Source organism: Sinocyclocheilus grahami, unplaced genomic scaffold, assembly GCF_001515645.1.
Source record: "Sinocyclocheilus grahami isolate Dianchi unplaced genomic scaffold, SAMN03320097.WGS_v1.1 scaffold47.1, whole genome shotgun sequence".
Taxonomy (NCBI): domain Eukaryota; kingdom Metazoa; phylum Chordata; class Actinopteri; order Cypriniformes; family Cyprinidae; genus Sinocyclocheilus; species Sinocyclocheilus grahami.
The window spans coordinates 2,830,308-2,845,000 of NW_015505226.1; the positions used below are offsets into that span (position 1 = coordinate 2,830,308).

At 35.2% G+C, this 14,693-nt stretch overlaps 1 protein-coding gene across 3 annotated transcripts in view; it reads right to left on the bottom strand.

Moving 5' to 3' along the window:
* The window catches only part of LOC107582736 (neuronal growth regulator 1-like), a 144,258-nt gene that overhangs the window by 79,235 nt on the left and 50,330 nt on the right, over nt 1-14,693 (bottom strand). For all 3 annotated transcript variants that reach the window (XM_016268693.1, XM_016268694.1, XM_016268695.1), the window contains exons 3-4: nt 13,889-14,014; nt 6,009-6,140 (exon numbers count right to left, since the gene is read on the bottom strand). In XM_016268693.1, coding sequence (XP_016124179.1) covers nt 6,009-6,140; nt 13,889-14,014 — 258 coding nt within the window. The remainder of the gene's footprint in view (nt 1-6,008; nt 6,141-13,888; nt 14,015-14,693) is intronic.

The window sequence follows — 14,693 nt, forward strand, 5'->3', positions numbered from 1 at the left end:
TTTTGAATTTTGTGTACTGTAAAATTAATGGATAATGTCCTCGCAGAAAATAACAAGTACATTTTCTGTTAAAATGAGCCACACATGGAAATATTTTACATTTTTTAAATATTATTTTACATTATATATTTATAATAAAGAAACAATTACATTATAAATATTTATACATTTACATTATAAAAATCCAAGTAAAAATTCCAATTCCTCAGCTAACAAAATTAATCTCTAATTCTGGAATTTAAAAGGCATTCTCAATTCAACACTCCGTGCAGCACAACACCGGTATGCCAAATGCTTTTTTCATTTTATTTTCTCTAAATGTTTGATTTGGCTGGAACTGAGCACCAGGTCTGTGTAATGTTCACGAGAGGCCAAATTTCAGCATGTTAGGAATTAGCATGCTTACCCAGAGATACAATCGCAGCACACCAACCGGAACAATAAAAACTTTTTTTTTTTGCATGAATGGAGGTTACATATGAAGGTTATAAACTGGAGGTCATAATGTGCATTTAAAGTGTTAACACTATTTCAGTTAGCTGAGTGATCTACATGACTTTCACAGAATGCTGACAGAAGACTATCTGAGGACTCACTAGGGAATGAGTAGCAACAATAACAGTAAATGATTCAAGGTGTTTGTCACACATGGGTCCGTTGGGCTATTATTTACCACAGGTCAATAGTTGCAATACGTACAAAGATTCTGCCATTGACCTGTAGGTCTTCATTTAGAAATTATTATGGTATAAATTCCTGAAAAACGAAAAACGTCCTATTCACAGTCTTCTACAATTTATTTAGAATAAATAAATAAACTAAATAAAGAGATAAATAAAAAAAGGACTGCAGTAACTGGTGCAAGTCCTTGTGGCTTTAATAAAGTTACGACTTACACATACATGCGCTAAATGCATTAAAACACATGCACAGAATTAGTTTTCATCAAATAAATTAGCTTATTTCAATTAGTGGCCATAATCTGCAATTAACTTGAAGGTCAGTTCTGCACATACCTAAAAGCTGTAATTATTTTCAAACCGGATTATTTTAGCGTGTATTTAATTACGCTGATTACCCTTGAAATGTCAGAGTCGAGTCACAGTATCTGCATTAGTGTAAGGCTAATAAAACTACAAATACAAAGAAAATGACGCGGATGTCACATTAATAGTTCTGTGCATGCAAAATGTTACTTGATTTTTACACGATTTTGTGAAAGACTTTATTTACAACTAGCCTGTTTGAAATTAATTAGCAACCCAAACTCAGAATAATACTACTTGAAAAACGCAATGAAGTCATAACCACCACATTACATTGGTAATATCCTGAAATACAGTACAAGATATATTACTACACTATAACGCAGGGAATTTTTTTTTAGACTGGCAAAGTGGTTGAATAAAATCCTATTAGCTCTGCACATTTCACATCGAGGATTTCTTTACGCAAGGCAATGGGCACTGGCAGAGTAGTCCTCTTGCATCCTTCTCACTTTTATTTTGAGACATAATGATGAGATAACACTTCTCTTCTAAATCCAGCATTGGCACCTCCATTCCAGCTCATTTTTTACCCAGCTGTAGTGGGTAAAAGTGCTTTGATTGATACATTTGGATTATGTCTATCCCTTTTTTCTGCCCTACAACAGAATGTTGCGAAGGGAACAGGATCTGCTGTTACTGCTTCCATCAGATGTCACTGTAAATCACTGTGAAGCAACCGGTTCTGGGTGGTCTATAATACCTGGAGAAAGCCATCCACTTGTGTAAATGCCATGTGACTAATCACTTCAGAGCCACAGGAAAATGTCATGACAATGCTGACTGGCTGATGGTACCACAAAACACAGTCCCAAAAAGAAAAAGAAATAAAATAACAAATACGAAAAAAAAAAAATTATCTCTGTCTCTCTGCTTTCTATACACTACCGGTCAACAGTTTTTAATTAATCACAATTTGTTTAGTGCTTTTGAAAGAAGTCTCTAATGTTTACAATGGCTGCATTTATTTGTTGAAAAATACAATAAAACAGTAATTTTGTAAATAATTATTCCAACTGAAAATCATTGTTTTCTATTTTAATATATTTTAAAATGTAATTTCTTTCTGTGATGGCAAAGCTGAATTTTCAGCAACCATTACTCCAGTCTTCAGTGTCACATGATCCTTCAGAAATAATTCTAAATCATGCTGATTTGGTGCTCAAGAAACTTTTCTTATTACCATCAAATGTTGAAAATAGTTGTGCTGCTTCATGTTTTTTGAGGAAACTGTAATACACAATAATTCAAAAGTTTAGGGCAAGTAATATTAAAAAAATACTAAAAGTAGTACTTTTATTCAGCAAAGATGCATTAAATTGATCAAAAGTGACAGAAAAGACATTTATACTCTTACAAAAGATTTTTGTAAAATTTCATATAAATGCTGTTCATTCATTAAACAAAGTATCCTGAAAATATGTATTATGGTTTCCACAAAATTATTAAGCAGCACAAACGGTGTTCAACATTGATAATAACAATCATTACTAATAATTGAGCACCAGTAATAACTGATAATAGCCAAACAGCCAATCATTCAATTAGGTGATTTCTGAAGGATCATGTGACACTGACGACTGGAGTAATGATGCTGAAAATTCAGCTTTGTCATCACAGGAATAAATTACATTTTAAAATATATTAAAAATAGAAAACTGTTATTTTAATAATATTTCACAATATTGAAGTTTTTGTTCTATATTCATCAAATTATTATTTCATCAAATATATGTAGCCTTGGTGCGTTTAAGAGACCTCTTAAAAAAAGAAAAGAAAAGAAAAAAAAAAATATATATATATATAATTTTACATGTAAAAATGCCATTTCATCAGAATACAAATTATATCAAATCATATTTCATCAAATAAATGTAGCCTTGGTGAACTTAACTACTTATTTTAAAAACATTAAATATATACGTACATAATTATATACAGTGGGTACGGAAAGTATTCAGACCCCCTTAAATTTTTCACTCTTTGTTATATTGCAGCCATTTGCTAAAATCATTTAAGTTAATTTTTTTCCTCATTAATGTTACTACTCATCAACTGTCCAATACAGTCCCAACAGTGAAGCATGGTGGTGGCAGCATCATGCTGTGGGGGGGTTTTTCAGCTGCAGGGACAGGACGACTGGTTGCAATCGAGGGAAAGATGAATGCGGCCAAGTACAGGGATATCCTGGACGAAAACCTTCTCCAGAGTGCTCAGGACCTCAGACTGGGCTGAAGGTTTACCTTCCAACAAGACAATGACCCTAAGCACACAGCTAAAATAACGAAGGAGTGGCTTCACAACAACTCTGTGACTGTTCTTGAATGGCCCAGCCAGAGCCCTGACTTAAACCCAATTAAGCATCTCTGGAGAGACCTAAAAATGGCTGTCCACCAATGTTTACCATCCAACCTGACAGAACTGGAGAGGATCTGCAAGGAGGAATGGCAGAGGATCCCCAAATCCAGGTGTGAAAAACTTGTTGCATCTTTCCCAAAAAGACTCATGGCTGTATTAGATCAAAAGGGTGCTTCTACTAAATACTGAGCAAAGGGTCTGAATACTTAGGACCATGTGATATTTCAGTTTTTCTTTTTTAATAAATCTGCAAAAATGTCAACAATTCTGTGTTTTTCTGTCAATATGGGGTGCTGTGTGTACATTAATGAGGAAAAAAAATTAACTTAAATGATTTTAGCAAATGGCTGCAATATAACAAAGAGTGAAAAATTTAAGGGGGTCTGAATACTTTCCGTACCCACTGTATATATAATTTTGGAATAATTAATAAGTAATAATAAAGTAATAATGCCAGTTCATCAGAATACAATGACTACATCTGAATGGCTGTTAATGGAGAAAGATGCCCCTAGATAGACATCTACCCACAGGGGCTAACTGGGCCATGCTAACCAAACAAACCCTGACCCCTCGCCCCTAATCCAACCCGATAAACTCAAACATATGCAGAATAGCGCAAAAATAGTGGCTATAAAATAAATGGATTGCTCATTGAAAATGGTCATTAAGCTGCAGAATTGCGGCTCAGCAGACTCAGCACTGAGCCGTTCCTCTATCTTCTCAGATTCACTCCTCATTAGAGAGTGTCAATACAATCGACAGGGAGGAGATGTGATATGACTTATGACTTCATCCTTGTCATCTAGCCATTCCCGCTCAAATCTTGACATTTCCAAGTGGTTATCTGCCCATTAGTCTGTATTTGCATGATAGTAAAGGGAGCTGGCGTTTGATGGTCTGAACTCCACATTTATTCTGGTGTTGAGTGTTGGCCTATCTGATTTATGTGCTCTCGCTGTGCCGTGATTCAGCATATGGTATATACAGAGACAAAGAGATTAATGATCCCTGTGACCGCAGATGAGACAAAATGACTTAAAAGAGAAAAGAGGAGGAAAAGAAACTGTCAAGTGTCCTTCCCCTTGTATTTGGTGGGAGGCAGATCCTCACTATGAGCATGATGGGTAAAGTCAGTATAATTCATTAATGCTTGGAGCACTCATTACTGTCTTTTCACACTTTGAGAGACTCATTACCTGCATAACAGAAGACTCCGTATAACACTGAGACCATTCCTTACTGAAAATTAATCATCCCATCCCAGACAAAAAAGGGAATTCTCTCGTTAAATATTAAGAAACTCCAGTACCATGAATTCTATTCTAATTTTCACCCCAGCCTACCTTGGAGATATAGAAGTAAGACTGTAGTTTTGTTTCAAAATCTAGTGAGCAGCCTACGGAAGGCCAAATTCGAAAGCAGCACTGCATGTATTCTTTGTGAAGACAACAATTCTAGAATGTACTGCAATGAGCTGAAACAAGATGGATGACAGAAATGTGGATTATAAATTCTAAAATAATTTGTTATATAATTATATATAATTTGCATTATTTTAGTACTTGACATATACTTAAGATACTATTAAAGGTTTTATTAATAATATTAGTAATTTTGTTATGTGGTTTGGTCATTTCTAGTAATTTTAAGTACTTTTAGTAGTCTTAATTTATGTCTTTATTCATTTTTATTTCAGTTTTAGTTTAAGTTATTTTAGTAAGTTAATAAAATAACCAAATAAAAATGAGAAATGTTGGCAACCAGCAAAACAAGTTTTTTTAATATCTCATTTTATTTCAGTTAATGCTTATTTTATTAAGTAGCAAAATGTTTTTTTATGGTTTTAGTTTCAGTTAACTATAATTACCTATAATTACTATAATTATATTAATATAAATATAATGGTAAGACTTTATTTTAAGGACCAATATTAATTAGTTGCTTATTAGCATGCATATTGGCTGTTTATTAGTACTTATAAAGCACATATTAATGCCTCATTCTGCATTACCATATTTTACATACCTTAATCCTACCTCATACTTAAATTTAATGAGCAGCATATTAGGAGTTTATTGAGGCAAAAGACATAGTTAGTTAATAGTGAGAATTGGTCCCTAAACTAAAGTATGAACAATATAATAACAAATAACATTACATTATTAATATTATAATTATATAATATAGAATTACTCTTTAAAGTTATATAAAAAACTCTTTATATTTAATTCAGTATCGATAAAATAGTTCAATGTAATTTAAAACTGATTTCAACACATTTTATTAGCTTAGCAACATGCTAACACCACACTCTATTTAAATCACCTGCGAGGCAAGTTTCCTGTGTGCTTTTCAAGAAGACTGCTATTTATATAATTCATGGAGTTGCTGCCTATGTAGAGCTTTTCAAATCGGTCACTTCCAAAGTCCCATTTCAGTTAGGATGCAGTAGACAGTTGACAGCCTCACTAGGTTATGGAACAGAGCTGGTATCTCCAGTAAGAGGGAAAAAAAGACTCAATGTCATTGTGCAGGTGATTCTACAATGTCTGACAGTAAACAAGCAGAAACAAAAGAAGAAGTACAGTATATGGTACTCACAGTTGACTGTGACTCTCACGGTCTTGGTGTCGGGTGAAGCAATGTCGTTTTCGGCACCGCACTCATAGTCCCCTGCTTGATCCCGAGTGATGCCTGTGATATTTAAATACTCCCCGCTTTCGTACTTCCTGGCTGTGAACATAAGAAAATAAACAAGCACAATCCTTCAGAAACGTTCTTCTGCAGGCATGTATTAATTAATGGCTAAATGCTTAAAGGTACAAACACCATTGAGTCTCAACAGCCAGGAAAAGAAGCCCAAGTGCACCCAGAGAACTGAAAAAAGCTTTATTAAGGCACATAATTGCTTTTGCAGACTCCCCTGTGAGCCTGATTCCCACAGGGAAGAATATTGTTGGCGTCAAATACTGTGAGGAAATCAGAACTGTGCCAATATGACAAATATGACTTGAGTTCCTTGAGTAATGAGAGGCAATAGCACAGCGTGGGGCTGCCACGCTTCTATTGGACTGAAAACCTCCCCAGGTTACCTAGACCAGGATACAACCTCATTGTAATATTCCTCAGTGAAACCTATTTATATCCCACTTTACAGTGAGGTGAATCTTTCTCATGGCACAGAGAGGTAAATCCTGGTATACGGATGAGAAGTCTCTGACTCAGCAAAACCCCCACAGAATAAAAAAAGCATGCAGAGCGATGCAAAAAAAAAAAAGCTTTAGGAGGGGTGTGTTTTTACCAAGTCTTTTGTAAAGCATCATAGAGCTTCAAGATCTGACATTAAGAAAGATTTAAAGGGATAGTTCACCCAAAAATGAAAACTCTGTCATCATGTACTCACCCTCACGTTGTTCCAAACCTGCATTATTTTCTGGCCGCATTTTACCATGCAGTTACAAAGAATAAACAGGGATTGGAGGTTCAAAACAAAAAAAAAGCAAATATTAAAAAAAAATGGTTTACTCACTATATTGCAAATCTTCTGAAGCCATCTGATAGATTTGTATGACACACAGATGGATATGTATGTTGTTATTTGCTGATATCGCTGTCCAGTGAGCTGTTAACAGCTGAGACCAGATTATTGAGCCAGTTGAGCTTGAGAACCAGATCAATCTGAGTCAAGAAAGAATCATTCAGATCGTTTTTGTAAACTAGATCAACTGATTAATTGAAAGGATCTGACTTTAAAGAATGATTCTTTCACAAATCAAACATCGTTACTTCTCTCATAATCCTAAATTTTGGTCTGATCCTTCCACAAATATAATTCTGACTAGCTGCTGCAACACTGATAGAAACACAAGAGCTCAAAGATTATTCAATCCTTTTGTAATTTGCATAAATATGTGTGTGTTGCATGAAAACAATTACATCTGTATAGCAGGTAACAAACTGAACAATTGAACAAAATAGTTTTCTTTGGCGTTATCAAGATGTGTATCTGAGCTGACAAGGTGTTATTTGGCTCCCAATGCTTTACAAATGAATAGAGGAAAAGACTGTAAAATAGGATAAATTGTATCAAACATATTCATGCAAAACCACCCATATTTGCCTGTACAAAGATGAATAGGACATCAGGAAGTGAATAGTATGAGATTGTTCACCCATAACCTTTTTTCCCCTACCATTAAAACTACATGGTGTTTCACATGACAGCTAACAGCCTTTGACAAAACACCAAATATAAGATTTAAGCCAAGCAGTATATTGCATGCTTTTCTTAGGAAGTATTTGGTATGAAAATGTTCATGTATAAAAAAATGAAAATCAGAAATGTTGCCTTGGCAAATGACAAAACAAGTTAAAGCTGAAGTTATATAATTACTAAAATAAAAATAAACTAAATATAATTTAAAAAAAATAAAAAATAAAAATCCACATAACAAAATGACTAAAACTAAAGTGAAAAATAATACATAAAAACAAAATACTAAAATAACACTCTTCTGATATACAGTGGCACCAAAATGTATAAATGCAATTGCATTAGACTGCAAAATGCCAAACCAAGTGGCATTTATATTTAAATGAAAATAACGTGCATACTTTAAGCAAAACATTTCTCAATATCTTTTTTTAAATAACATCATTTAAACAAGGTGCTAGAACACCTGTGTGAACCTGAAGAAAACTGGCTTCAACCATCTACTAAAAATCACCTTGAGTCCAGTTAGTCAAACAATATTACAAAAATAGCCAAGAAAAGTGTAGTTTCTGAGAAAAGCCATTTATTTACAGATATCACTTGGTTTGAGCTTTTGCACCTAATGAAATGAAAACCACACACATTTATTTGTGTATACTTTTTCAAGGCAAACTGTGTATTTTAAATCACAGCGATGACAATCATCACATTAATAAAACAACTGTTCCAAGGTAAGAGGTAAAAGGCAAACTTACAAAATTAACAAACACTGACTACAACCTACCATATTTCTTCCTCGAGCTAAACACCAGAGGGATCTTTATCAGTGATTAACTCACCCCATAATTCCCTTACGTCAGTGATTTATTTTCTTTTTCCTAAAAGAGACTTCACAATGAATCATCATTTATCTTACTGATTACACCAAAATAGGAAATTACCATGGTTTAGTGACATTTAATAAAGAATGGATCCCTTTGTGAAATCAACCTTTGTTATGTCAACCAACTTGTTTGCTATAAACCAAAAAAACACAAACTGGAGCATTTTAAAGGCTTAAGGGACACCGATTACGTGCCTGAAATGTATTCAGTGTAAACTTGCCCCTTATCATCCGCAATCTCGACTGCCTCCCGTATTGTGCATGTTAAGAGTTATTTGAAAAGCTCAAGACAGACTCGTCGTAGCCACTGGGAAATGTCACTCCAACCAAATTAGCCAAATCACAGCAAGGTTAATCTAGGATTCCACATTGCTCTGTGTTAAGTGCAGTCACAGTAAGCACTTTCCCACATTGTGTGGAGAGCACAAAGTACATTTCCTTGAGGTCTGCCTGCTGCTGATATGATGAGCGCTGGTGAAGAATACATTATGGGCTATGATGGCAGTTCTCTGTATATCTCTTCCGTTAACCCGTGAGAGAATACTGCGGCAGCCCAAATGTTGCATTATGAGAGGCTTCCCCCAGGCATTCATTGAGTTGTCAGCAATGAACCATCAACCATCATTCAACCACCACACATACTCGCTCGCTCGATCTCACACACAAAACGCACATGCACCTGAACCGCCTCCACTTTTCTATTCCCGGTATCTCACCTTAACCCTGATAGCCTTCTCATTGTCCCAAAGTGCCCCAAAACAATTGTTGAATATCTGTCCAAGCACTTTTTAAGAGCTGGTCATTGTATTGAAACCATTTGGCGATGTTTAGACAGACTGTCAGCGCCGAGTACAGAGCTATTGTTCAGGAAACAATAAACCAGAGTAAAGACAATTTCGGAAGGCAGAGGCATGAACAAAGGATTGACAAAGGACAATTGAACACTTCTCTGTAGCCTTATCATATGAGGGGAAAAAAATCAAATCTGAAGTGTTATAGTCAGCTATTTGAAAGGTCAGAGTTCCTTATATCCCGAGGTCTTAAATCACAATGGAAAAAGCTTATGAAAGCATGTTTGGGATCAAGCGTGCTGGACCAGGCTGTACAGAGAGCATGAGGCCGCCCTGTAACCTCAATGCGTCTCTGTATAAGGCTCACTTTAGGATCTATCTTAATCTAGTCTACAGCATTTTAAATCATGTTTGTAAAGCAATTTTAAATGCCCTGAGTACTGAAAGTGTTAAAAGAGTGTGATTTAAAGCTTAGACAAAGAACTTTTCATTTAAAGTTCTTTAACTCTCATTTAAAACCTACAGCGGTGAGGGAGCGTGCTGTCTACTTGCGAGTCAATCCAACATGATCGTACGTAATGTGTGGTTCTAGCACATGTTTTAGAAACTGAAGCGTACATTATTGACAGCAACTAAAACAAGCATTTTGCTTATGAAAAGCTTAGTAACATATCATTAATTACTGAATTCGTGGAATTTATAGGTTGATTTTATTGTATTTAATCAATGACATTAAATATGTTCAACAGCATCACATTTACTTAACGCATTTATGCAATCTGACATTTTATCAGTTTCATTCTGTACTGTACCATAGTAAAATGTGACTATGCAAATATATATTTATATTATAAAGGATTCATGCTGTGAAATTATTTTTCTAAAGTTGTAAACACATTTTCCTTTTAGATGATGTCAGTGCATCCATATTGTACGTTGTACACTAAAATCTGAAAATTCTGTCATCATTTACTCACCCTCATATCCTTCCAAACCCACAAGACTTTGGTTAATCTTCCAAACACAAATTTTGCTATTTTTAATGAAATCTGAGAGGTTTCTGTCTATTCATTGAAAGTCCAGGTAATCAAATATTAAAAGATCCAAAGAGGTTATAAAGGCATTGTAAAATGAATCCATAAGAATTGAGTGTTTAATCCAAGACTCTAAAAAATCTAAAAACTATCCCTTTGAGCATACTAATGCAATCAAGCTGCTCAGCCAACTACCATTTACAACAAATGCTTCTTGGGACCAAACCTTTGTGTCATATTGAAATCTGTTCATCATTACAAGTCAGAGGACTTTGAGAGGTCTTGATTGCATAATATCTTTAAAAGGTCTTTAAGAGTATTTACCCAATTTATATCGATGACAAATCTATATTCTAAACAATAATGAGAGGCAGAGAAGTCAAAGGTCTGATGACACACACACACAAGAAACGTATGAGGCCAACTGCACTTAAGAGTGTTTCAGCAATTAAATCTAGGTTGCAGGTTCAGCCTCCTCCAGGGTCATTCAAGAACTACTGGAAATCACTGTCCAGGAGCTACTGTAATTACAGCTCGGACGATTACCACGGTGCTGCCATTTGTGCACCAAATACTGTTATATGTGATGGTATGTAATAATGTATTCGGTCTGAACATATTGGCTTGTCCAAAGGGAAAAAAAACAATAAAAAAAAAAAACAATAAAAAAAAAAAAAACCTATATATATATATATATATATATAAATATATTAGGGCTGCACAATATTGGAAAAAACGTAGAAAAAAGTGGCCGGAAGTCATTCATTTTCATTGTGAGCCGGCGTCGAGCAGCGTCAAGCAGCGGATTCCAGAGAACGCAGTCCTGTAAACTTTGGTTCCGATCACATTAGTTCCCAAGCAAAATGGAGGAGAGGTTGATTATTGCTGTGGCGGGTTTCCCAATAATCTATGACGTGTCCCTGTTTGCATACAGGGACATTAAAAAAAAAAATTATGCGTGGACCAAGGTGTCTGAGATTGTTGGTCTTCCTGGTGAGTTGCTGATGTGCATTAACGTTATAGTAATAATAATTTAATGACATAATAAATAATAGTATAATAGTCCCAGTTCACTTTTAAACCTTTAAATCAATTTTCCTGATTATACTTACATTAAGTAATGTTTATACCTGATTATACTTACTTAAGTAACATTTTCAATGCAGGACTTTTACTTGTATCAGAGTATTTTTACAGTGTGGTATTAGTGCTTTATACATTATGAGGTAAAGGATCTTAATACTTCGTCAACAACAATATTTAATGAGGTTATCGTAACGTTACCCTCCTTGTGGTCAGTCAGCACAAGATCAATACGCGTGTTTGCGACCCCTTTAAATACAAGATAAGCATTAGATCTACGTCAGAGCGTCCACAAATCTTTCTAAAGCGTTGTTGGCAGGGCGGCCAGAGCGATTTTTGACGCTCTCGATGGCGGCGGTGTGAACGCACAGTAAGCCATAAACAACTGTGTTTACAAGGATACTTGCAGAGCACAGTATTTCAGGCACAAATAGACACAGAAGTGAACAGAATTCATTGTTCACGTGCATCTGCGTGGCTCTCACTGTCTACACCGGATGCGAGCGGTGCAACGCAACAAAATACTATAGAACCCATTATAATCAGTGATGCTGTGTGACTGACTACACTGGATGCGGCGCGACATAACAAATCCCCGACAGTAAACTGATGCCGCGTTCTCTTTATGACATACTGACACAAAGTTCAAATGATTTGCAAAGGTCACTTTGTCGCATCCAGTGTAGACAGACTTTGGGGCCGTTCACCTAAAACGGCCTAAAAACGCATGGAAAACGCCAGCCGCACCGCTTTCTCCTTCTTTCCAAAGCGCTCGGGAGCTTGCGCTTTCGTGGCGTCTGCCGTTACTAAGCAATCGTGACCTGTGCTCTCTGCGACAACGTGGAAGTTTCAACAAAGGATAAATGGATTTCCAGCACTGAAAATCCCTTGCAGTAGCTCTGCTACTAAATTTATTTAAAATGGGTATCTCTGTACAGCTGTCGTGTACGGTGTAGACATCGTGTCTGTGTGTGAGCAAAGTAAACAATCAGTATAAATATAACGATCAGTATACTAAACATCGCACATCCTGCGATGTGACTATCGCGGATGCGCACATCGCGATATCGTGCATCCCTAATATATATACTGTATGTATATATATATATATATATATATTTAAAAAAAAAGGCTGATGTACAATAAATTGACTTGTATAGGTTACAGTATTGTATATATATTTATAGCATAAATTAGGTGAATTTTAATTATATATGAGGCCTCTACATGGTAAATCACCAGTGGAATAAGCAGTACTATAAAAGATGCACTCTATTGCACAGCTGAACCCTTCATTAACTTTTAATATATGTTGCATGCCATGACAAAAAACACAGAGACCATTGTAAATTAATTTTCCCTGTTCTTTCCACAAGAACTGTTGACTTATATTTAAATGACAGAGCAAAACATTACTAAAATTGTAAAAAATGATTGTGATTTTAACAGTAAAAGGCTACAGTAAAAACCTGTTACTTGGTTAACAGTAAGTTTCCACACTACAAACAGTGAATAACTGTGATTTTGTAGCCTTGTAAAACCATGTTTCAAACATATTTTTGTGTCGTTTTGACTTTGCTCTCTGTCAGCATGTGAATCCTTGACAATATCACAGCGAATATTTAAAAATTGTACATGAATCTTTTCAGAACATCACATCCTTCAGTGGCAGAGGCAGCAGTATCTTAAAAAAGTTTCTATTGTCACTGGCTCTTACTCATTGTCATCCTCTCTGCCCATACAGAAGTTAATTAGCCTGAAGAAGAATAGTTCAGACAAATGGCTTTCAGTCACATCTGGGCCAGACTGAATCTGTTGACCAAAAGTAAAAGTTCACCATATGCAGGACAGTTGTCTAAGGACTTTTTATTTTAAATTACCGATGCACTTATCGTCTGGTTTTAAGTGTTTCTATAATTTGAAGTATCCTACCTTTGGTGAGTAGTGGTTTCATGACGCTTCAAAGTCTTTTGATCAGAATCTCAAAAAGCAATTTAATCTCAAAATACACTGGAGAAATAAATAAATATGGCAGTCCAAAGATAAGTGAAGCTGACTTCAATAAAAATTCACAAGCACTCAAAAATACTGCTGTGCAATGAATTTTCAATTCGCTTTGAAAATGTGCCAAAAATTTTTTTTGATGCATTAACACAGTATATAAACTATGAAAGGTAAAGATGAGGTTGATGTATCCTCACATGTTGTTTAACCTGCAGCAGAGTGATGACTTAAACTAAGAATTCTTTCTGAGAACAACAGCAAATTGAAGCAATAATTGATTAAAAGCCTTTTCCTAAACTCAATTCTTTATAGAGGTTTTAAAAATGAATCATGTTAGTTTCATCACCATAATCTTCTGCGCCTCTAAACTCCAACATGCTGAACAACTTGGACAGATATTTCTACTGTGTTTTAAAGTCAATCTCATATTCTGTCTAATTTATTGTAATGTATTTTAACTGATTTGAACTCACCTGATGGGGAGATGTGTCTCCAAGAGATTTTGGGCTCTGGTTTCCCACTGGCTGAGCAGATGAGTGAAACATTGCTGCCTTCGTTTACTGTAATGTCCGATGAAATGTCATAGATTTTGGGAGGAACTGTAAAACAAAACAAACAGTTAGATACACAAAGATGCAAATGAGCTCAATGCCAAAAGCTTGGATCTAGAAAGTCAAGTATGTGAACAACAACAACAACACCCATACAGTTTCAGATCTACCCAACGCAAAAGTCATTTTCATCGTTACAGCAGAAACGCTTGTTTTTAGAATGATGTTCTAAGAATGTGTGCCAAATTCCATGGAAATCTGTCATTTTACTAAGGAATTACAGCCAATTACATAAGACCACACCTGATGTACCTGTGATTGCCATTTTAATTGAAATATCAACATGTTTTGGATAATTATTGACATTGGGAGACCAGAAAATCTTATTCTACTGGTTTCATTCGGACAGGATGAAAATTCTAGGATTAGCTTAGTTCACAACTGCAATTATAAAGTCTAAGTGTAATAAGATTTAATAAATGATAATATGGGTATGCATAGTCCATAAGCCAAGGAACCTGATGGTGTACAATTTTTCATGAAGTACAACCAAAAACTATAACAACATCATAATGCCGTTTCTACTATCTACCATGGTTCGGTATTTTCCCTAATATAATAATGCTGGCAAATATAATATGATTCTCAGAATTTCCTGCTTGGACCTCTAAAAATATAAGAAGAAAGAAATCAATTGGTATTGTCAAGCTTTTTTGTAATCACACGT